This window comes from Olea europaea, chromosome 9, assembly GCF_002742605.1.
Source record: "Olea europaea var. sylvestris chromosome 9, O_europaea_v1, whole genome shotgun sequence".
In the NCBI taxonomy this organism is placed as follows: Eukaryota; Viridiplantae; Streptophyta; class Magnoliopsida; order Lamiales; family Oleaceae; genus Olea; species Olea europaea.
This window is the reverse complement of record NC_036245.1, coordinates 12138658-12162478: the sequence shown is the minus strand read 5'-3', so window position 1 is coordinate 12162478 and position 23821 is coordinate 12138658. Positions and strand designations below refer to the sequence as shown.

Sequence of the window (23821 nt, the reverse complement as noted above, 5' to 3'; positions counted from 1 at the left end):
ATTTGAACTTGAATTTGGTTTGATTTGAAGAAGACTTTGATCTTCTTGGACTTGGCGTGAACCTGTTTGATTCGAAGAAGATTTTGATGTTCTAGGAGTTCACCGAGTTTGGATTTGAGAGGATTTATTCTCTTCGTTCGGCCTTGGAAGTTCTTCAGCACTTCATGGTTGTCTTTTCCACTTTCGCTTCTTCTTGCTTTCTCTTCCTGTGCCTCGTGTGCCTATTTTGTCTTATGGACTATTGGTCCTATTTATAGGGAAATTTTCGTGTTAATTTTGGTAATACTCAATTATATTTAATTTAAATGAATAATTGAGTAATTATGATTTTATTTATTTGTTTATTTATTTATTTAAAATGTGATATGGGCCTTTAGGTTTTATGTACTTTAGTGAATTTGAGTTTAATTGGGCTAATTGTTTAAATCGATCCAATTTATTTTATTTTATTTTTTTTATGTCTACAAACTCTAAGTTGGAAGATAATTCATTCAATCATGTGATGCACTCTTCAGAGATTTAATTGAATCTTGGAAATAGCACACACAACAAAAAATCATTTAAAATCACAACTTTTTCCTCAATTTTTATCGAAAATTTTTCTTTTCTTGTCGTGTCAAAAGTAATGGAAGCATGACCCACATTAAAAATTTTAAAACGACCTAAATTCCCTCCTCCCACACTTAAAATATACATTTTCCCTATTGTAAAGGAAAATGTCAAGAAGAGAACAAATTTAACCTAAAATATGAATGCAAATACGAATAATAATAATAATAATAATAATAATAATAATAATAATAATAATAATAATAATAATAAAAGAAAAAATAAAAAGAATGAACTCCCTTGGGTTGCCTCCCAAGCAGCACCTTTGTTTATTATCTTTGGCTAGACTTATTGCTTACTTCTTCAACCGGCATCAATTGGATTCCTGAGGCACCATGTTCTCACTTCCTTCATTTGGAAACTTGCATAAAAAGATCTCTCATTAGCAATTGGTAAAACAATATGAGAACTTCACTTGACTTTGGCGACTTTGGAGAAGCATTGAATGCTGTAACAGTTTCCTACAAGTTAGTATTCGGGGGTAACTCCTGATCTACCTCCTTAATATGCTTATCAATGGCAACTTTTACTGTATTTTTTTCACCGAGTTCTAAAATTTCTTGTTCCAAATGATCAACCACGTTAATAGAATAAACAAGGTTGGTTTTGTTGGTATGTTTCATGACATCATAAATGTTAAATTCACTAATTTTACCATTAAATTCCATAGCAAGCATGTCATTATAAAAACCTATTTTAGTTTTGGATGTCCTTAAGAATGGTCTTCCTAGCAAAATGGGGGTAGTTTGATCACTATATCTGATATCAAGCACATAGAAATCAATAGGAAAAACCAAATCATTAATTTTCACGAGAACATCCTCAACTACACCCCTTTAGGATCGGCAGTAGATTTATCAACTAGTTGAATTATGATGCCAGTTTCATTCAAAGGTCCAAGTTTTAAAGAAGCATATACATAGTATGTCATGACATTAATAGAAGCTCCTGAATCTATCATGACCTTTTCAAAGTTAATGTCGCCTATGGTACAAGGGATAGTAAACATAGCTGGGTCTGTGCACTTCATGGGAAGTTTTCTTTGAATAACTGCAGAGACATTCTTCCCAACATTTACCTTTTCACATCCCTTGAGTTTCTATTTCCTCTTACTTTTGTACAAATGTTTCAAAAATTTAGCATAACGAGGTATTTGTTTAATAGCATTTGTAAGTGGAGTATTTACCTCGCATCTACCAAAAGTATCATAAAGCTCATGATCTCGTTCATCTTTCCTATATCCTACCAACGCTTGAGGAAAAGGAGGTACCTGTTTACATTCAGAAAGAGGTGGAAACTTATGCTTAGGTTTGTCATTGTCATTGGGAACTTCAACGTTTACAGTTACATCCTTCTCCTTTTGTTGCTCCGATGATGTATGAACTATTTTTACTAGAATCTCAACCTCTGTACCACTTTTCAATGTGATTGTACTTACATTTTCCCTGAGATTGACCATTGTTTGATAGGGAAATTTTCCCAAGCTTTGTGCTTCCAGCCTGTTCATTGCGGTTGCCATTTGACCCATCTGATTCTCTAAACTTTTAATACTTGCCCTTGTCTCCTATTGGAATTGTAAAGTGTTAGTGGTGAAAGACTTAACAATATCTTCTAAGAATATACTAGAGTCAGAAGTTTGGCCATGTTGTTGTATAGGAGGATATGGTTGCCTGTATTGCTAGAAGTTTGGGTGATTTTGAAGTAGTAGTTGATTCCCGTAGCTAAGATTAGAATGATCCCTCAATCCAGGGTTATAGGTGTTTGAGCAAGGATCATGACTCCGTTGTGGTTGACCAGGAAATCTGCCCATTGCATTAACTTGTTCATTGGGGTCTTCTTGAATAATAGGGCACATGTCAGTTGGATGCCCTGCCACCAAACAAATTCCACAAGTCTTTGCCTTTTGCATATTGCCTGCAACCATTTGACGAACAAGAGAAGTTAGACTCCTAAGTTGTTGTTCAATGGATGGAATATTTACCCCATTAATATGTCTAGAAGGAGTGTCGATTCTAGTTCCAAATTGTTAAGAGTTGGCTGCCATGTTTGCAATCAAGTTCCCCGCACCCTTAGGAGTTTTATCCACCAAAGCTTCTCCACTTGTAGCATCAATCATACTCCTATCTGTGGGTAGAAGACCTTCATAAAAGTACTGGATGAGTAGTTGTTCATTGATTTGATGATGAGGACCGCTTGCACACAATTTCTTGAAATGCTCCCAGCATTCATGTAGAGATTCCATGTTGTCCTGAATTACACCACAAATAGCGTTTTAAATATTAGCTGCCCTTGAAGTTGGAAAATATTTTTCTAAGAACATCCTCTTCATCTCTTCCAATGTTGCGACACTTCAAGATGGTAGATAGTATAGTCAGTCCTTAGCTGAGTCCTTAAGGGAGAACGGGAAAGCTCACAGTTTGATTTGGTCTTTAGTTACCCCAATGGGTTTCATACTTGTGCATACTACATGGAATTCCTTTAAATGCTTGTGAGGATCTTCACCTGCAAGACCATGAAAAGTAGGCAAAAGATGTATTAGTCTATTTTAGTTCAAAAGTGGTGGCAGTATCTAATGTAGGAAAAGTATGCAGAAGGGTTCTTAATTCAAAATTGGAGCTGCAAGCTCCTTCAAGGTTTGATGTTCAGCCATGATTTCATCATCAAAATTCCACCAAGACTTACTCCTTAACCTGCGCAAAGTTCTTTCTATTTCTGGATCGTACTGCAAATACATTGGTTAGAGGATCGAGTTAAGGGCATAAATAATTAAGGAAGCTATAAAAAAACTGAACTAAAATAAACAAAATAACCAAATAAACAAAGAAAAGCTTTTTTTTTAAAAGGAACAAAACAAAAACTAATGAAATAATTAAAAAGCACAAAAATAATCTAAATCACTCCCAGGCAACGACGCCAAAATTTGGTGCGTGTTATCGTAGGCACTCCAAATTAAAACCTATACTTCTTAAAATTAATGTAGTAGTGGAAGTAAAGGTCGGTCCCACGAAAAGTGTTTAGTTTATATTTTATGCAATATTAACTAAAATGGGGGGTTTTGGTTTTGAAACAATGAATTATCAAGAAAAATAACTAACATCAATGCAATTCAATGAATGAAATAAAATCAATATAACTAACCTTGATCTAAGTCAGCATCCACCATTGGAATATAATAACCGATCATTGATCCACAAATAATCATCAATTTACAATTGTAGCATTCATTGTGAAAAATAAATTTCCCACTCGAAACAATTTTCCTATTTCTCCTTACTTTTAATTAATTAGAAACAAGCGATCCAATTAATCCTCATTGCCAAATAATCCTAGACAAACGCGAAAATATAATTTAATAATGGCTTTGCAAATTAGAGAAATCAATGAATTAGATAACATAAGCCAAGTGTTTGCATTTAACCTAGATAAATATTCTTCCTAAGATTAAATAGTTTCCAAAGCAACAAATTACCAATTCTAGTTGCTTCACAAGTTAAATCAATCAAAAAATTACGGATTTGAAGTTTAACTTAGCTATAGATTGTAGACAATAACAAACTAGTCTACACCCTAGCAATTAAACTCAACAATCATAAAAATAAGTGTAGAAGAATATTTACTACTAAAAATATATGAATCAAACAATAAAAAAAGGTGGATCTCACAGTTAATTGTCCCAAGGCTTCTATCTCCTTCGATCAAGTAAGAAAAATTAGTGAGACATCTTCAATTTCAGAGCACAAAGAAGCGAAAAGTGATTTGGGAGCGTTCTCTAGGTTTTGGATGACAATTGGGGCTTATATATTGTGTACAAGATTTGTTTCCATAAGTGTTTGACTCAAATTAGGAAACTAAAAATTGCGTCCCGAAAACGAACTATGCGTACGCATGGTACATTCCGTACATATTCACATTAGACTTGTTTCGGCCTCAGTAATGGATTTTTGGGATCCAGTGTATGCACAGCCTGCAGGCCTATGTGTACGCATAGCATAAATTTTTCTCCTCCGGATAGATTTTAGTATTTTGATCATACCTTCCTTTACCAATGTTAAATTGAGGTGATTTAAGTTGCGTTTGAAAGCTAACTCATAGGGCTACAACTTTGATTCAGATGTCATCTTCCAATTCAATCTTCTATCATGTCGAAATTGGGTTTCAATATGATACTAAAAATCAATGCATAACTTTTTTCGATTGGAAATTGATGTGTGATTATACTTTGATTGTACTTCACCTCTTTCACTTCTTTCTTCATCCAATTGACCTCCAAAACTCTTGAATCTTCATTCCATTGCCCGTCTCATCTATGGATTATTTACAACTTGGTTCATGAGCTTTCGTTCTCTTCCATTTTGGTCCTTTTTCGCTCTTTTCTCCCAAACTCCATATTTTCCATCCATTTGCATCTTAAATCAAAATATAAGGGTACTTAGTACATTTAGGCATCAATTAATCACAAAAATGAAAGTGTTAATGGATGAAAAGTACGAGATTTCATGTCCTATCACATGGGAGGGAAATATTAGTTTTCTCCAATGCCCCCTCAACATCACGCTCCCCTTCATTTAAGCTCGCTTCCAACTTTTCCTTTATCGCTGAAGACTCTCTTCCTTTTTCCACTTCCACTTTAACCACTTCGCCCTTTTCAATTTCTTGTAGCTCTTCTCCCTTTTTATGATAATCAACCACCTCATTATTTTTACTTTTACTCCTTTGCTCCATCACGTGATTAATTTGAGAATTTATCAAGTCATGAATCTTCGTCAATTCTCCTTTATAATCTAACCCAACACTCTTGCTTGATGTACTCCAACACACCTCGCAATAGGCATTTTCTTTTACCTTGGATACTCATCCCCATAACATCTCCTAGGCTTCTTCCTAAATTCCCGATCATGCCGATCACTCCTATAATAATAATTAGGCATGTATCGTCTCCTCATAATATGCCTCAACTCATCCCAAGTCTCAATACGCCTCTCACCATACCTTCACTTAGATGTTGCCAACTCATCCCACCAAGTTATAGCATAATCCACGAATGAGCTCACAAGTAATTTCAACATCTTCTCCTCAGAATAATTATGACACCCAAACATCCATTCTACTTTTTTTCCCATGCCACGTACGCCTTGAGATCACTCTTACCCTTAAAATTTGGAATTGTCGTTTTCATACTCCTATCAACACTATGCCCATAATAATTCATATTCCTTCCTCCAAACTTATCATCTCTATTTTTCATTCCCTGTATTGCAGCCTCAATCACGCATCCTCATCACTATCACTACAATATTCATATGCATCACACATTTTATTCCTAGGCTCCAATCTATCCCATCTCCGCACATTAGACTCCTCAACACATTGATCCCCATAAAATTTATTCAATTTTGAATCCAACCCATCCATCCTATTTATTGTATCTTCCAAATCTCCAAGTAACTTCTCAAATCGTGGAATTACCCTTTCAGACATGTTGTATTGGTTTTCAATTAGGTTGTGAAAATTTTGGTTCAAAGACTCAAAGGAATTGAACTGCACAACTTTGATTTTGGAATCTTTTATAAATTCAAGAACGTGGTTCTTGAATTGGAATTTGACCCAACAAAAATTGAATTTTGACTCAAAGAAATAGTTGACAATTTTTGGAAACAAATTTTTTTGGAGCAATACCGTATGAATGAACTGTAATTTTTTTTGACTTTTTATGTTTGACTCTTTGGAAGGAAAATTCGATTACACACTAATCAAACAAACGGAAGTTGATTTGGATGCAAATTAAATCTAAAAACAACTTTTAAAATTTTTCTGGAAGTTTTTTTGGATTAAAGACTCAAAACTAATGATAGACACCAAGAACACAAAGACAAACGCGAAAAACTAAGACTCGAAAACAAAAAAGAAAAGATATAACATTGGATTCGTGCATAAGCTCTGATACCAACTGATGTGAACCCGCATAGGCAAACGCTACCAAATCCACAATCAAGATTGAAAATCGTCCTCAAGAAAGCCAAAGCAAAGTTTTGAATTAAACCTGACGAACTTGGAACCAAGCAACCCGAATCGCCGACGATGTGCGGACCTATTGATTACGCAAATTAATTAAATCGCACCTGGATATTTTTGAACGCCACAAGAAACTACTTTCTTGATAAGTTTGATTTTTGCCCCCATCACGAACAAAGATAAATGAAGCGAAAGTTTCGAGAAAATTTTTATTCTATTCATGAGAAAAAGTCTTATACAATTGTAGAGAATAAATCCTATTTATAGTGAAAACCTATAACTAATTTTAAATGGAATAAAATTCTAGAATCCTATTTTAAAAAGAAAATGTAACTCAAAAATATTAAAATGACGTAAAAGATTGGAATTCTAATTAAAATGGGAAACTGCCAAAATCTGAAATTCTCGGATCACATCATCTTGTCTCAGCATAAATACATTGGAGATATCCTATCCAGATGTAATATGGAGGGTGCAAAAGCTGTGTCTTTACCCTTGTCAACCACTTAGCCCTCAAACTCATTGATGGAACCAGCTCAGTTGACAACACAGAATTCAGGGGCGTTATAAGTGCTCTTCAATATCTCCCTTACAAGGCCAGACATTTCATTTGCAGTAATTAAACTCTCTCAATTCATGCATAAACCCACTGCAACTCATTGGAGAGTTGGGAAGAGGCTCTTTCGTTACTTGAAACACACAATTTTATTTTTCATGGAATTCACATTAGAAAGACTAGCTCATCAACTCTTAAAACCTACACTGATGCAGATTGGGCAGGGAACGTTGATGATAGAACTTCAACTTCTGCTTACATAAGTTTTCTTGGCACAAATCCAATTTCTTAGAGCTCTAAAAATAGAGGGCAGTTGCTAGATCATCACCCGAGGCTCAGTATAGAGTCCTTGTAAATGCGGCTTCTGAAACCATTTGGCTCCTTCAATTATTTAAAGAACTCGGCCACCTTATATCCTCTACACTAAAGCTACTTTATGATAACTTAGGTGCCACACAACTAATTTCCAATACATTCCAACACTCTCGAATGAAGTATATTCAAATTGATCTACATTTTGTGCATGATATAGTTCAGAAAGGAACTCCTAGTTCATCATGTAAGCACACAAGACCAGCTTGCAGATATTCTAAAAAAACCACTGTTAAGACAATGTACAGATCAACTGAGAAACAAGATTGGCCTTGTCAATGGTAGTCCCATCTTGCGGGGCGTATAAAGGAGGTTTCCACAAATCAAGTCAAGGATCAAAAAGCAGCCAACTAGTCAACAATCATGCTTGTAACAGTCATCTTTATTTTTGTATAGCCATAGCATTAGCTACTTTACTAGACTAGAGCTTGTAAAGTTTGTATTTAAATGTATACGAGTCCTCGTAAAAAACAGGCTGCAAAGTTTGTCATTTTTATAGAGAAATAAAAACATTGCTCTTGCTCAATTCTCATCATCCAGCCTTGTAGTTAAACGAGAAGTTTCACAAGAAAGAAAGAAAATTGTTCAAAACGATGACAATTCTTGTTCATGAATAAAGAGAACGATCTAAATGAATATAATTCTATTGTTTGTACCAGTTAACTTGTCTCTATTCACTGCAATTAATTTTGCCTTTGTTTGGCCATTTCTGAGGAAATCCCCCCAATGGTCACCAAACTTTGCCAATTTGCCCTAGGAGGTCACCGAACTTCACTTTGTCCCTAAATGGTCACCGAACTTTATTAAAATCCCCTAGGAGGTCATTGAACTTCACTTCGTCCCTAAATGGTCACTGAACTTTGTCGAAGTTCCCCAAGAGGTCACTCAACTTTTGCAAAATGGGACCCCATGTATAACAAGTTCAGTGACCTCCCAGAGGCCTTTTGTAAAGTTCGATGACCATTTAGGGACGAAGTGAAGTTCGGTGACCATTTAGGGATGAAGTGAAGTTCGGTGACCTTCTAGGGGAAATTGGCAAATTTCGGTGACCATTGGGGGGATTTCCTCACCAATATTATCATATAGTTGTACCATGAAAATATTTATAAATTAACATGAACATTCATAGTGGTGCTGGTGCTAAAATCAAATTATTGTTTTGACTTCAGACTTCTAACATCATGCACCAGTATTGACAATTTTTAGATAATATAAATTCTACACATTCCACACTAATAATAACATAATAAATACAATACTCGTGCAACGCGCGAGACGAAGACTATTAATAAATAATAACATCTATAATAGCTTAAGCAGCAGTTGATTTTGACAAATTCCCGATGCATGGACTATACAGAGGATAAGGAATTAGGTAGCTCAGGACTGATTTCCTTTACTTTTATTGGATATTATTAAACAAAATTATTAAAATAAAACCATTATTTTAAAGGCTATGGGAATGGCTGGGAGATTCCCCCCCCCCCCCACCCCCTTGCTATTCTATCAATAGTTTAGGTGTTAGACCAAATTTTTAGAAAATCAGTGCTTGTTGATGTACTAATATGTGTATAGAACACGAGAAGAAAGCAAGAGGATCACAAAAAATTGCATAGATTTTACCCATGGCATCATCGTCTTTGAGTGCCCTGGACTTCAACAACTAATACTAAAAGAAAATTAAGATGATAGAACTTCATGTAGTAGTCGTATTTTAATACGTTCATGCATCAGTTATTGAAAAATGACAAAACTATACAAGGCGATGGTGTGGATTATAATTTCTATCGTGTTCCGCAGCATATTAAGTATATAAATTGCACAAAGTATATTCTATATCACAATTTGTAATAAGGATATGAGATGTTAAATGTGGAGAAATTTGTTTATAACACCTTTATAACCTTGTAAGTTAATACGAGGATCCATAAGTGCAGCTAGACGGAATAATATGACAAATCTTTCCAATATTTATGGAATTTCATCTCTATGTTAACAATAAAGTCATTATGAAAAAAATAATAATAATAATAATCTTTACATGTACTAAAAAAATATTCAATATTAAAAAAAATGAGTTAGAACAATAGGAGCAGTCAATAATAGACGTCCATGCACACATTGATCTCATCAAAGAAAACATTCATTCATGATCTCAAAAGCAATTAACATGTCAATCAAATTTAAATCATAATCAAAATCATATGAATGCCTAATGTTTTAAAAATTAGTAATAATCATATCATAATGTACAAAATATTTTACCATGAAATATATAGAGCTTCACATGCTACCTATATCTGTTGTAAACATCCTGTCGAGTAAGTTAAAATATATACATACACTCACAAATGCTTGTTTGCGAGATAAGAAGACAGAAATAAAATCAATAGTACGTCTATTTTTTGTTAAACTGTGTTGCAATATACTTAAGGTCAACTTGCATAATCAAATTAATAATATGACAAACATAACTCACGTGAAAAACTTTGCATCAAAATTTGGATGGAGTAATGACGTGATAAAATCCCACAAGTTTACAATATTCTAACCTCATAAAGAATGAGTAAATTATCCTTTCCATGAAAACTAATACTTAATCCAATTTCCAATTAACATAAACTTTAATCGAATAGTAATATTAGTTTGTGGATGAGTTATATTAAAAAGATAAGATCATCTCCAATAGTTACACCACTTTTGGTGTAATTTGACACCAAATTTGATACAATTTGATGTACCCTCTTCAAATTTTACATCAAATTTGGCGTAATATTACACCAAATAAGGTGTAAACATTTGAGATGGTCTTGCACCAAAATTTACACAAATTTTGTATTCAATTATTTAATTAAAAATTATATTATTACTAAATTGTTAAATTAAAAAAAATATTTAATAACTAAAATATTGCATAAATTAATTTATTAAAAAATTAAATTGAATACTGTAATAAAAAAAATATGTGCATTGAACGCACAAAAAAGTTGCGTATAATGAAAATGACAACTCGTTTTGTCACTTATTTATCGAAATTAGTATATTCATCCCATATATGATTAACTAATGCATCTTAAAGTGTAAAGTGCGCATCTATATCCTTGATTTGTCTATGTCGAGCAAGGAATTTTTGAAATTGGTATTTTCATCTACAACCATCCCAAATTCTAGAGCTAGCGCTTTAATTTGTGTTGTTCTAGTGCTAATTTGTACTTAATTTTTAATTATCACAATTGTAACTTTTGACTTTTTAGTAAACAATTTTTATTTATTTTATCAATAATTATTACTTATTAGTTTATTAGAATTTAAGAATATATGTTAAATATAAATAACCATCGCATTAAAACAATATAAATCAATTAAAATCAATTAATTCTGAAAAATCTTAAAAAGGGATCTAGTTGGAACAAAAAAAATTGTAAAAGAAATGGGAGGGCAGAACGAAAAATATTGAAAAACTTCAAATTTGTTGTGATGGATAGTGTTACCCCAATTTAGTACAACACTACTTATTATACCAAAATTTACACAAAATTTGTCTATTGGAGTGCTTTTTATAGCAAATTTATCTAACCATTGGAGATTGTCTAAATTCTATACTAAATTAACTAATCTAACTAACTAATGTGAAAAGTGTTATGAAACTCAAGTAATTGGTAAACATTAAGATCTCGAATCTCCCTTCTTTTGTCCATTTTAATATCAATTCAAGATTTAGACTAACGTATTAGGATATAGTGATCAATGTTCGTAATTCGTTTAATAATTCAACACGGGTATAACTAATATATCCTCACATTGAATTTTTAAATCTTTATGGAAGACGTGAATATATAAAGAAACATTAAAACACAAAGACATTCATAAAATCATGGAAAGTACATAGGTATATCTCTAGTCCGTGTCAAACTTTACAATAATTATCACTATTTACCAAATTCACATTCCTTATCTTGAATGTCTAGAGTAATCACAAGACAAATAACAATCGGTCAAAATCAAACACATGATTTAATGTCAAACTCTAGTTTTAGATATTCAAAAGTAGAGTTCAACCTTAAAGTCTATACAATTAGCAAAGCATCAAATTGATTACAAAAGCACAATTTAAATTATACAACATCAACCCAAAATTGAATAATTGGAAAGAATATGGAAACTAATTTTGAATCTTGAATCTCATTAATGGCTTCTCGATTTCTTTCCCTTTGATTCTTCTTCTTCTTCAACCCAAAAAATAGATGTATAAAAATAGGAATAGATTTGTTCTGTAACAAGTTTCGACAAAACTTTGAATGGATAAATAGAATTATGGAGCAAAGTTCCTTCTTGGCTCATTTCTACGAAAGATTTATGTAATTCTAGCCCCAATTAGTCTCCACTAGCCTCCTACAATTGTTGAACTAAGCTACGCATATTTGGCCTTTATATAAGTAAATGGGAAATTTGGGACAAAGGTGCCAAACATTTCAAAAATGTATGACAAGATCCCAAACCTTTTAATCTTAGCACTTACATCTCGAACATTTAAATACATGTGCATTGAGACGACGTCTCAATGGTCTCCGTCCAACAATTGTTAGATGACCAAAAGTCACATGTCGACCTCAATTTTAATAAGGGCGAAATGATCTCCCTCCACATTTTTTCATTTAAAACAATTAAAGAAAATTAGTAACAATAAATAAACACAAAACTGGAAATATGTCATCTTCCGCACCCCCCGCCATCACACTGCCATGCCATCTCGAGTCCCTAACCCGCTGGTTTGAGACAAAAACCAAGAGGAGAAATCCTTCCCGTTGGCTGCAGTGGCATGGTCGGGGTGCCGTGGGTTGGCGCGCTGTGGGAAGATGAATCATTTTCATTTTTTAGTTTCTTCTTCTTTTCTTTGAATTATTCTCTCTTTCTTTTTAGTTTTGTTTAATTTATTTCTTTTAAGTGGGCTTGTGTGGATAGACCCTTTTTCCATTAGTTAGATTGGTCAAAAAAAGATCAACTGATGAAATTTTGATCAACTAAAGATGTCCTTAAAATATTTGGGAAGTAGGTGCTAAGATAGAAAGTTTTGGAACCTCGTAGCACATTTTTGAAAATTTTGAGATCTCTGCTTAAAATTTCCCTTCACATTGAGTTAATTAAATCCCTGCTCACTAACATTTAGGTTCGGTTACTATTTGCTCAGCCTAAAATAAAATGTTACCAACTGCTCACTCACTTTTACAAAGAGTTACCCATCCATCACCCGATTGCTTCCATCCGTTTACCTGGACAAAAAAATTACATGTGATGGATGAAAATCTTACGTGTCAATTCAAGTTACTGTAGAAGGTAGGCTTACTTTCAAATGAGTAACTTCATTACTTAGAAGTACAAAAAAAGCAATTTATCCATACACAGTAGCTTCAAAGCTCAGCTAAGCATGCCAGCAGATAATTACAGTAAATATGTCATTCCAATGCATATAAACAATATCAGCATGAATTTCGATAATTACAGTAAATATGTCATTCCAATGCATATAAACAATATCAGCATGAATTTCGAAATCACTGCATTACTTCTATGACAAAATTCCTGATTTGGTAACATACATCAAAATATATGGATGGTATACATTAACAAATTTTCGCTTGTAATAATCTAATCCCTTGTTGGTCCAAAAAACTAGTACTATAATTCGTCATCATCAAAGTTTTAACCAAACACGGAAATATCAAGACCTTCAAATAGTTTGAACCACCCTAATTCGAGATAATTTTTTGTTAGATATTTTCCATCATTTTGCATGTATTTATTTTTTTGTTTTGTGAATGATTTGCCGCTCCGACTAGTGTTTACCGCTGTGTAACGGGAATCGCGAGGGTCGAGGCGGCAGTGCCCCCCGTGGGAGCTCGGGGGGCAACGCCCCCGAAAGAGAATTTTATTTTCAAAAGTTTTTGAATAGGTGCATCTGTTCGTTTTGACAGTTATTTGCAACAGATGTGTTCTTCATTTTAAGGGACACACCTATTCAAACGGTTGCCTCAATTTCTATAAATTCTGAGCGAATTCGCGTTTACAAAATATATTAAAATATATATATATATTCTTCTCTCTTTCTCTTGGCATCATCAGTTCTTTTTTCGAATGTCTTCTTAGTTTGATCAAATAGTCACAATTTGAATCAAACGCCTCCATTATATCCTAAGAGAGATTTCCTATCATACCTCAGTCATGACTTCGTTGGATAAGGGAGAAACATCCTTAAAAGATAACGTTTTTCATGCCTTGGAGTTCATTAAGTTTTCAAATTTTCCTACATTTTTCTCAACACTTTTTACAGTAACTTCTCTCCTAGCCAGCAATTTCCCTGCAACAACATGATCACAAGAGCAGAAAGTTAGATGGGTGCAACAATAACTCAGCACAAGAACTCAAAAGAATGCCTTGTTAATAAAATATCCAACTGCTACTTTGCTGTAAAAGGGATTAACATATTTGACAATAATGATGAGAACATGATCCCAGACACTTTTGATTACGACTTAGAGATGATTACATATATGAATTAGGAAATAACTTGTATGGTTGCAGGGATAGTTAGTGCTCATTTGGCAAGACTTTAGTTTTTTCTTTTATTTCCTGTAGAATAGCTTTTAGAGGAAAATACATTAATTTTTGTTTGGAAACAAATTTTTAAAAGAACTTTCTACTCTATGATTGTTTTTAGAGAAAGCCACGTTGGATCAACTTCCTCTAAAAATTCTTCTTTTTTTATGACTCAAGTGTCCAAGTTTCGCCCAACTAATTCTAAAAAGTGGCGGCCTTCCACCCTGGTTCGCATGACTAAGAGTTCCTTTAACTAGAAGAAGCAATTTCATAAAATTAACCCAATGAATCCAAAAGCAACTTGTGGGTCTCAAAAACTCATTTTGACTTTTCAAAAGTCCTGCCAAATTACACTTTGTAATAGAACAATTATATCGCTATTTTGAATTGACAAATGAAAGAAAAGCCAAAAATAAAATAAAAAACTAATCTTCTTATGCCCCCACTGACAACCGTCTAGTTTCTTGTTCCCTTATCGTGCAATTTATACTTACTTTGGAATCAAAGATCCCTCCCCTTGCCAAGTTTACTGCAGCACACAGAAAGGTGTCAATGCCGCCCCACACCTGCCACCTTTGCCCCTCCCCACAATTGAAGGGGCAAACCAGAAGGGAATAAATTGACTCTCCAACAAACTGTTCACAGCTCAATTTTGCTCCTTTAAAAACACTCAAAGACCCTAAAGCCAGATTACAGCTGGCTCCAGAAAATGGTACATTATTTAGGCAGTGATATTGTAAGCCTTCAAAATAGAATTTTCAGGAGCTACTTGGGGACGAAAAATCAGAATTCGTTGAATTTCAATGAAACTTTCAGCAGCTTTATCCGATTGTCCAACATTTGACCTCACCAGGGGCTAGAATTGGTAATGCTTATGTCTAGAAGATACCTATCAGATCTGTTAAAACCCAGAGTTTTATCCTGTTTCCTTATCTTTAAGTTTAAGAAATCAATAAACGAAATATTCCACCAAATAAGTGAAATAAAACAGATTTTGAAGTTACCTGATATAAACTAGACAGTAGAAGTCAAGTAAACTGACTCCGATATATTAAATTCACGTGAGGGAAAGCAGGGAAACCAGATAGTGGGCGGCGAGGCAGTGACAGAACATGGGTGCCAATGAAGGAGAAATCCCTTTATTTTTAATTTCTTTTCCTATTTAGGTATATTTCTTTCCAAGCTACTCAATAAACTCCGAAAGATTACCTCATGTTGATGTTTTAATGAACCTCTAGCGTGGAAACTGACTGGGGATTTTTATCAAAAAAATTGATGTAGAAGTACATATTTACAAATTGGTTGGGTACCATAGTTGTAAACTCCCCCCATAAAATATTTGAGTGCAGACCATACGTTATTAATCACTGAGGTTACTAGCTGCACTTGCACATTTTATAGAGAAGAAGAGGAAAGGTAAACAATTCCAAAGTTTAAAGGTAAAATAGAAAGCGGTACCATTTAAATTATTCAATCAATCACTGCCAAAATCTTCATAACTGAAGCTTTCTGATACAGTGTCCAGCCTCTTAATATCTGCTCACAGAGGACACAGGTATCAGATATACCCTTGAAATTTCAAGAACAATGTCAGGTGCCAAAAACCTTACCTTGTTCTCCCCTAATACGACAATCCACAAAGTTCGCATTCATTCCAAGGATGGGAGACTTGGAATAGCTTAATATATCTGAAGACAAAAAATCAATTAAGTCATATAAAAGTAAAGTATACGTCCTCCTAATAAAAAAGTAGTTTCTTAGAAAATTGACTTTTCAGCTTTGTTGAATTTTCATGCACAGGCGTAAAGTGAATAGGGGGAGAGAATTAACCAGTATTATTAGAAAAGTCAGCTGTCAAGTCTGAAAAACTGAAGTTTGGGGATATCTGTCCCAAGAATCCAAATGAATTCATGTCATGATCCAGGAAACTCTTGTTCGATGCCTGTGAATTAGACTCGATGCCAGCAAAACGTGAAACTGATGCATCTCCTATTGTCGTATTTGGATGCTGAAGATTTCTGTCCACAACAAACATGAAATGAGTATCATCTGCATGGCTAGCTACTGATTTCATCGCTCCTTGTATAATATCTGGATTAGAGCTCTGACACAATGGCATGTTCGGTGATATATCAATCCTTCCACCATGACCCGCCATATTGATTGCAACAGGCATGCTCGATGGAAGCGAAGATTCGCCATTAGTGTATGCACTAGGTAAGGTTGGCTGAATTGAAGAAGCACCAATAGTGTATGCATTAGGTATGGTACTAATTTGTTGGTGAATATTTTCCATCTTCAAAGAAGTTCCACTAAATTCTGGGGTATGATATGCTGAATTGTTATGCACTGCCAAAATAAAATAACAGTAGTTTCATTTTAAGCCAAACTAGGAATATAATTGCTGAAAAATTGGACAAGCCGAAACAACACTAGCAGAGGTATCCAAAAAGAGAACAGAAACATATACACAAAAAGAACTCTCTGGGTCGGGCATGAAAAGAAAGCTCTGCTAGTGCCTATAATACTGCAATGCATGTACACACATACACGTGCAAAAAAATTCTTTCCTATGCAAGTACGTAAACAGGATGAGCAAAGAGATAGAGATTGGTCCAAATATGCTTCTAAATCCTAATGATCAATGGATAATTTTGGCAGCGAAATATCAAAAACAGCCGTACATTGATTTAACTAAATGAAATCTGAAAGTAGAGATGGAAAAGGAAGATCAGGGGAATAAGCGGTAAGAAACTAAGGAGTAACAGATGATCAGAGAAATAAACCTAAATTGCCAGTTTGCTGGTGTTTCATGGTGCTGGCAGTGGTGCAGGGGAAATTGCATATCAAAGTAAAAAAATATATATATTCATAAATTTCTGCATATGGCTATGCAGGGGATCGTGCCACCACTAGTTTTCAAGCAAAACCTTATTTAAAATATTTACAAACTGCTAGGAGTAGTTCATTTCCATTCAAGTGTAAAAGTTTGCAAACAGGAGTTCCTTAATTTTATTTTTTTTCTTTTTCTCTTTTTCGCCCGGCTTGAAACCTTTTTGAAGACGGCATTTCCAAATCCAAGACATAGTCAACAAAATCAACAGGAATTTGAAGGTTGGAGAGAATTGGTACATCTTTAAGATTTAAGTTGATCATAATCAGGTGGAGCCTACAGCCGCAGTTTAGCTGGTTCAACTCAATATCAAATGAACTCTTAAAATCCATCATATACAAGACGAATTAATATTTCCACAAAAAAGATTGTGTCATGTGATTGTAAATTTTGAATTACGTATAATAAATAGTAAATAAATGAAATGATATTTAATATTTGAATATACAGAATGTGAGAGAATTGATATTGCAATAAATTGAGGGTAGAGTAGGAGAAAATTAGAAAAAGTGGAAGAGATTTGATTCTGAAAAATGAACAGGAGTTTCAAAAATAAATGAGAGAAATTCGAATTTACTGCCAATTTTCACACCATGTTGCCAACACTATGTTGGTGTAGCATTGGAGCTCTACCATTTAAATTGTCAAACAAAATTCCCAGAGCTTGATATCACTCATATTTCTAACCAGCAGAGTCTCATTTATACAAAGGTTGTTTAGAACTTCATGAGAGCAGCAACAAGTTTTAGATAAGACAAAGAAATTGACAAAATCGTGAATCACAGCTCCAGAATAACATCCTATGATCTGTCTTTATCCCAACACCTAAATTTCTCTTCCTAACCTTCAATTGATATCTAAATTTAGGAGTAAAGATTGTAACAGGCCAGAATTATAAATGAAAATCATATTAGACCCCTCAGCATCAATTGAGATGTTCAGAACTAGCTGAACTTACAGACAAAAGCCGCAAAACCTATGTGACAGTTTCATCACCTTCAAGATAAACGATAAATTACATTTGACGTGACAAACTAAATAATTCAGATTAAGGAAAGACTTTTATGGAAAGTAAAAAGTGTTGCCACAATATATAGCTCCGACAGGCTAGTGTCCAGTACAACACGAAAATCAGAATGAAAGTATCCAGGGGAAAGGGAAAGAAGTCTCAGGAAGAAAAAGAAGTTAGGAGAAGTGCCGTGTTTCAGTTGTTAAAACTTGCTCTAGCAACGAAAACAATTGCTCTAACAGTAATAACTTCTTCTATACCATTTGCACAACATATATATGCAAACTCATCAAGTATGATCAACAGTCTAGGCAATATTTGGTAGACAAGACGGATGGTAAAGAGTGTATGTATTATTCCCCTTTAAAATGTAAAATGGACTGCCACATTGAGCTTGCTATGTACTCCATAAAATTCAAAAGACTATCCAGGGGATCAAAAAAAGCATGCAAGTAATATAAAGAATCACTTTCAGTCTTTTATGGCAATCTTCCATAGTGCTTGAGTCATTAAAATGAGGGGGATAGCACCTAAATTTTGTTATCATAGTCATATAAAGCTGACTTAGACATGAAGATTAATCGGAAATAGCAGTATGTTATCGACAACTTTAATGCTTAATAGCACTAATTAGTGAACCATAGTTCATCAATCCATTGATAGACCCTGATAAAGTAGAGAGGCACATTCATTAACCCTATGGCTACGAGCATAACCCCTAGAAAAAGTAATCAGCAAAGCACGAGGAAAAGAGAAAGAAAGATCTACGCCCCTCAAATAGAAAATTTCTTTCAGAGGAGCACATAAAAAATTCCCACATAAATATGTATATCATCAAGCAGTGGTTCATCTATGTAGGAAATAAATGGCAACAGAGGGACACCCCTTCTATCTGTATAACTTTTGCTTTACAGAATAAGGTATAACCTTTCATTTAAAGAAAACCAGATATCAAAATTCTTGCTTACTTGCATAATTCTGAGATCCATCGGACAAAGGAATGGGAGCAACAGCTGTTGGATACAACTGGCGCATTAACTGAATCTGTCTATCAAGTAATTGATTAAATCGCAATATCTGGTCCTTTGCAATCAACCTAAGATAATATGCCTTGAAAAATTTTGGATTTTCTGCTTCAAGTTTTTGCCACACTGGAAGAAAGTTCAGATTTATGTTAACAAATATCAAAGGCAGGAATAACAAAATATGCTGATTGCTTTTTTGCCACACTGGAAGTATGTTCAGATTTATGTTAACAAATATCAAATGCAGCAATAACAAAATATGCTGATTGCTTCTACACCATAGAAATTTATTAGCACAAAATTCTCTTCTCTAATATTTACCGGAGAAAAGACTAGTAGTAACCCGTCAAAATTGCCTCACAACTCCCATGATGGACGGACTAGAAAATAGCATGCTTCGAATTTGTTATCGTTCAGTAGCAGGTCATAATTAAAAATTGACATATGCCCAGAACTTCTATTGATTTAACAGAAGAACGAAACAATAGGGCTGAAGAACCCAAATAACTTTGAAGAAAGAAAATATTCAAGGATTTCTTGTTCATAAAATTAAGGGTGTGTTTGATTACATTTATTTTCCATGGAAAATATCAGTTTTCCATCCAAATTCCTACTTGAAGTGTTTGATTGCTATTTTTTTCCATGGAAAACATTTTCCAACTTTTGAAAATATGCCTAATTTTCCTTGTTTTTAAGGAAAACATTTTCCTTGGGTAGAGATGGTTTTTATTTTCCACAAAAGATGGAAAATATTTTCTTTTCTAGATGATATTTTCTATATCAATCAAACACACTCTAAGTGTATTTTTGGCAAAGCTTACACGTTCCATAGAACTCACAACATATAGGAACTTAAAAACGCTTGCAAGCACTAAGAATGATATTGTCCTAAGTCAATACCCTAACTCTACAAAGAAAGAACCTGCTTGCTAAACCCTTCAAATGAAAACAAACATGGATAATTTTTTCTCCATAATACATTGAGAAAATAAAGGTATACTAGGAAGCTTCTGAACCCAAGGACACATCCTGAAACATATAAAGCTCACTATCACACACAAGCTTCTACTATAAACCAATGGGAAATAAACGTAGTTTAATTTTATATTAGATTATTATTGTCTTTTATAGTTTCCTAGTTTGACTAGAATTAGGTTATAGTTTGATAGGTTTTCTAGTTTCACTAAATAAGGGTATATTCACTTTGTTTCCTTCTCAAATTAGATTGCTTAGACTCAAAATAAAGAGGGCTTATATATTACAATGCAAAACTTTAAGGGAACACCACACAAATCCTACATTTAAAAATCACATTTCACAACTAACAAACATCTAAAAATCTTTCAAAAATAAGGTGATAATTAAATTTATTAAATATTTAATTATAATATAATTAATCTACTCTCTCTCCCACCTCACCCCAGATAACCTATCACACTAAATTTTAAATTCAAACAATTCTCTCTCTCTCTCTCTCAACCCAACCTCAACTCCGACGACCCACCCTACCTCCGACTAGAATTTCGGCGACCGCTCCAACCAGAATTCTGGCGACTCACCTCCGGCAAGAATTCCGGCGATCTCTACAACGACCCGCCCCGATTCCGACGACCGCTCAGGTGACAAATTTTTCGCCGGAAAATATTCCGACAACGACTTAGGCGATCGTTCCAACAAATGACGCTACACATTTTTTCAATTTTTTTGATAAATGACTTTTGACCAATTTCATTGGATTTGTTACATGTACATATTGTGACCTGTGACCAATTCTATTAAATCTGTGACATAATCATGCAGGACGAATATTACATATGATCAATTTCAAAATTAAGAAAATAAAGTTTGAAATTTCAAAAATCATACTATTAAAATTTTCAGCCAATTATTCCAGCGGCCTTCGGCAACTACCTTTCTTCTTCTTCTTTTTTTTTTTTTTTTGGAAATAACCTGTGACCAGCTTTATTTACTTTGTGACCTAATCAAGTGGGATGAATATGCATATAACAAAACTTGTGTTGCATGTGATCAAATTTTTTTACGACAAGATCTATGTTATAAGTAACTAATTGTGACCAAATTTATCTTCGGTGTGTTTGTTTGTGACCGTTTAATTTATAACTATATATAGCCAAGTCACTATTTGTGTAATTTGTGACTAACTGTGACCAACTTTATTTTCAGTGTGACTATTTGTGACCGTCTAATTTATGGTTGTCTATAACCAAGTCACAAACATGTTTTATCTGTGACTAACTGTGACCAAATATATCCTCATTGTGACTAAATGTGATCAAATTTTTATTCAATGTGTCTGTCTGTGACCAGGTCAACCTTTTAACTGTGACGAAATGTGATCAAGTCACAATCAGTTACAATCAATATAAAATTGGTCACAATCAGTCACAAATCACAAATTTTTTAGGTTGAAACTTTTTTATCGATCAAAATTATTAAATTAATTGATTACCACTTTTTTGGTCAGAAATCACACATTTTATAGGCCAAAACTTATATAACCTATAATTTTGTTACTCATGACTCGTAATATAAAATGTAACATATAAATTTGATCTATAATTTCTACAAAATGACATATGCCCTGTTAGTATTGATTTGTGACCTGTTTATGCTGATCTGTGACTTATATGTGACGTGTGAATTGTGACGTGTGTGACCTTAATAATGATATGTGACCTATGGCTTATGTGACCGGGGGCAAATGACCATGTGACCAACTTCACCATCACCACTCCATCCCACATGCACAATCACCACCTTTTCGCCCTGTGCTCATCACTACTACTTCACCATCAATGCCCATTCGAATCTTACACAACTACGACCACAACCAACCACCCAATAACTAACAACCACCACCAACATCATAAACACAATCACTTGTGACCAGATAAAAATCGAGGAAAGGACCACCAGCACCACCTTCACCTAACCATCACCGCCAGCATTACCAACTTACAGCCCAACCACATATCCAAAATCAAAAGTAAAATCAAAACCACAGCATACCAATCATAAATCCAACAATCGGAACTCCATCTCCAACTATCACATCATTATCTTCTACAATAATTTTAAGAACATCTTCTGTAAGCTTTCAAGCATCGTATATTAAAAATCTCGACATATTTAATTCCTTATAGCAGCATCTACTGATAAATAATTACTCTAGAATCAATAATACCATATGAGATCTGAATTTCCTCTTGAAAACTATTGGTGACGATTTGTCTTGACCTCAGGAAAATGTAGAAGACACTATATTAGCAATTATTCTGATCTTGCAAAAGAAAAAGTTAACTTGAAAGTTGTAAAATTGTGGGGAGCGAGATGGGTTGGTTTTTAAATTAATAAAATGTATATACAATTCTCTTATTATCACAAAGTACGATGTAGAACTAGAGGGATTTTCATCTGAAAATCGCAAATATAAGCAAAAGTCTAACAAAGTAATCGATAATTTTGTAGAATTTCAAATGAGATTAAAAGGGAGAGTCCAAGGAGTGGACCTGGGGACCTCAATTTTATCCTTGATGTGGTCGATTTTCTTTTCCTTCTTAGACCTTTCTTTTTCGTATGGCCGCTTGAATGTCTTTACCCTTCTCGTCTTCTTATCGCCTTGCCAACACAGGATCGGAGCACCCGAAGATGAGGATGAGGAGAGGGAGGAAAATGCGAACCACTGCTCGACAGCCGCCATAACCCGCTGCTCTGCCACACCATACCATCGTCGAGACACTCTTATGTCGTGGTGGTGGTAGCGATGACTTGGTTTGACGGTAGGCGGGTGGTGGTGGGTACGGTGTGGTGGCATAGAGAGGAGGGAGAAAACGGGTTGGGGATGAAATGGGGGTGGGCTGAGGATTGGGTGAATATGTGGATTGAGTTTAATTAAATGTTTATTAATTATAATTATTAAGGCTTAATTACCACCTGATTTGTGAAATGAGAATTTATTTCCTTGTTTTTTGAAAATTAATCTATAGAGGTAGGTTTCTAGGTAATTTTCTCAAACTTTAATATGAAATAAATATCAATAGGTGTATATTCACTTTGTTTCCTTATCAAATTAGATTTTCATAGACTCAAAATAAAGAGGGCTTATTCATTACAATACAAAACTTCGATACGAAATAAATTTATATTCTCTCCCTCTAAATTCTCTCCTTTCCTTCCCTCTTCTTGTCTTTCTTCCCTCTTTTCTCCTTTTCTCAATATTGCTCTTGTTCGTCACACTCTAGGTCAATTACTTAGTTAGGTTAGAACAAAACCTGTGGCGCCCCGAACTTAAGCTTCGAGGGCCACGTACTTTACATAATAATTTTTGCCTTTGGTACATGTAAATATTCTTAAATAGAAATATTACATGTTAAAAACTTATTTCCAACTTGGTAAAATAATTCTTATAAAATTTGATGGCCGATAAAAGTGCACATCGACAAGGAATTATGCTTCACATATACGGCCTCGGCACTGTCAAGATTAGTTGGGGCAGTAAGTTTGACAATTTTTATAAAATTCATCCCAACTCCGTTTTCTATGAAATTTGTGGCATTAGAAAGATAATTTTAATTAGTTTTCTAGGTTAAAATATGAAAATTTTCCAAGATCATATGATATAGACGTTTTACTGAAAACAGTGAAGTATTACACAGGAGATCCAGATTGACCTTTGGACGTTAAAACCTTGATAACTCAGGCCATAGATATCCAAATTGAGTATTTCTTGC

The 23821-nt window shown here is 34.1% G+C and overlaps 1 protein-coding gene across 1 annotated transcript in view; it reads right to left on the bottom strand.

The window, feature by feature from the left end:
- Nucleotides 1-15733: 15733 nt before the first annotated feature.
- LOC111399963 overlaps nucleotides 15734-23821 on the bottom strand; it is a 19138-nt gene continuing 11050 nt past the window's right edge. Inside the window, exons 2-4 of the mRNA XM_023027443.1 lie at nucleotides 19014-19196; nucleotides 15974-16492; nucleotides 15734-15831 (exon numbers count right to left, since the gene is read on the bottom strand). Coding sequence (XP_022883211.1) covers nucleotides 15734-15831; nucleotides 15974-16492; nucleotides 19014-19080 — 684 coding nt within the window. The 5' untranslated portion in view covers nucleotides 19081-19196. The remainder of the gene's footprint in view (nucleotides 15832-15973; nucleotides 16493-19013; nucleotides 19197-23821) is intronic.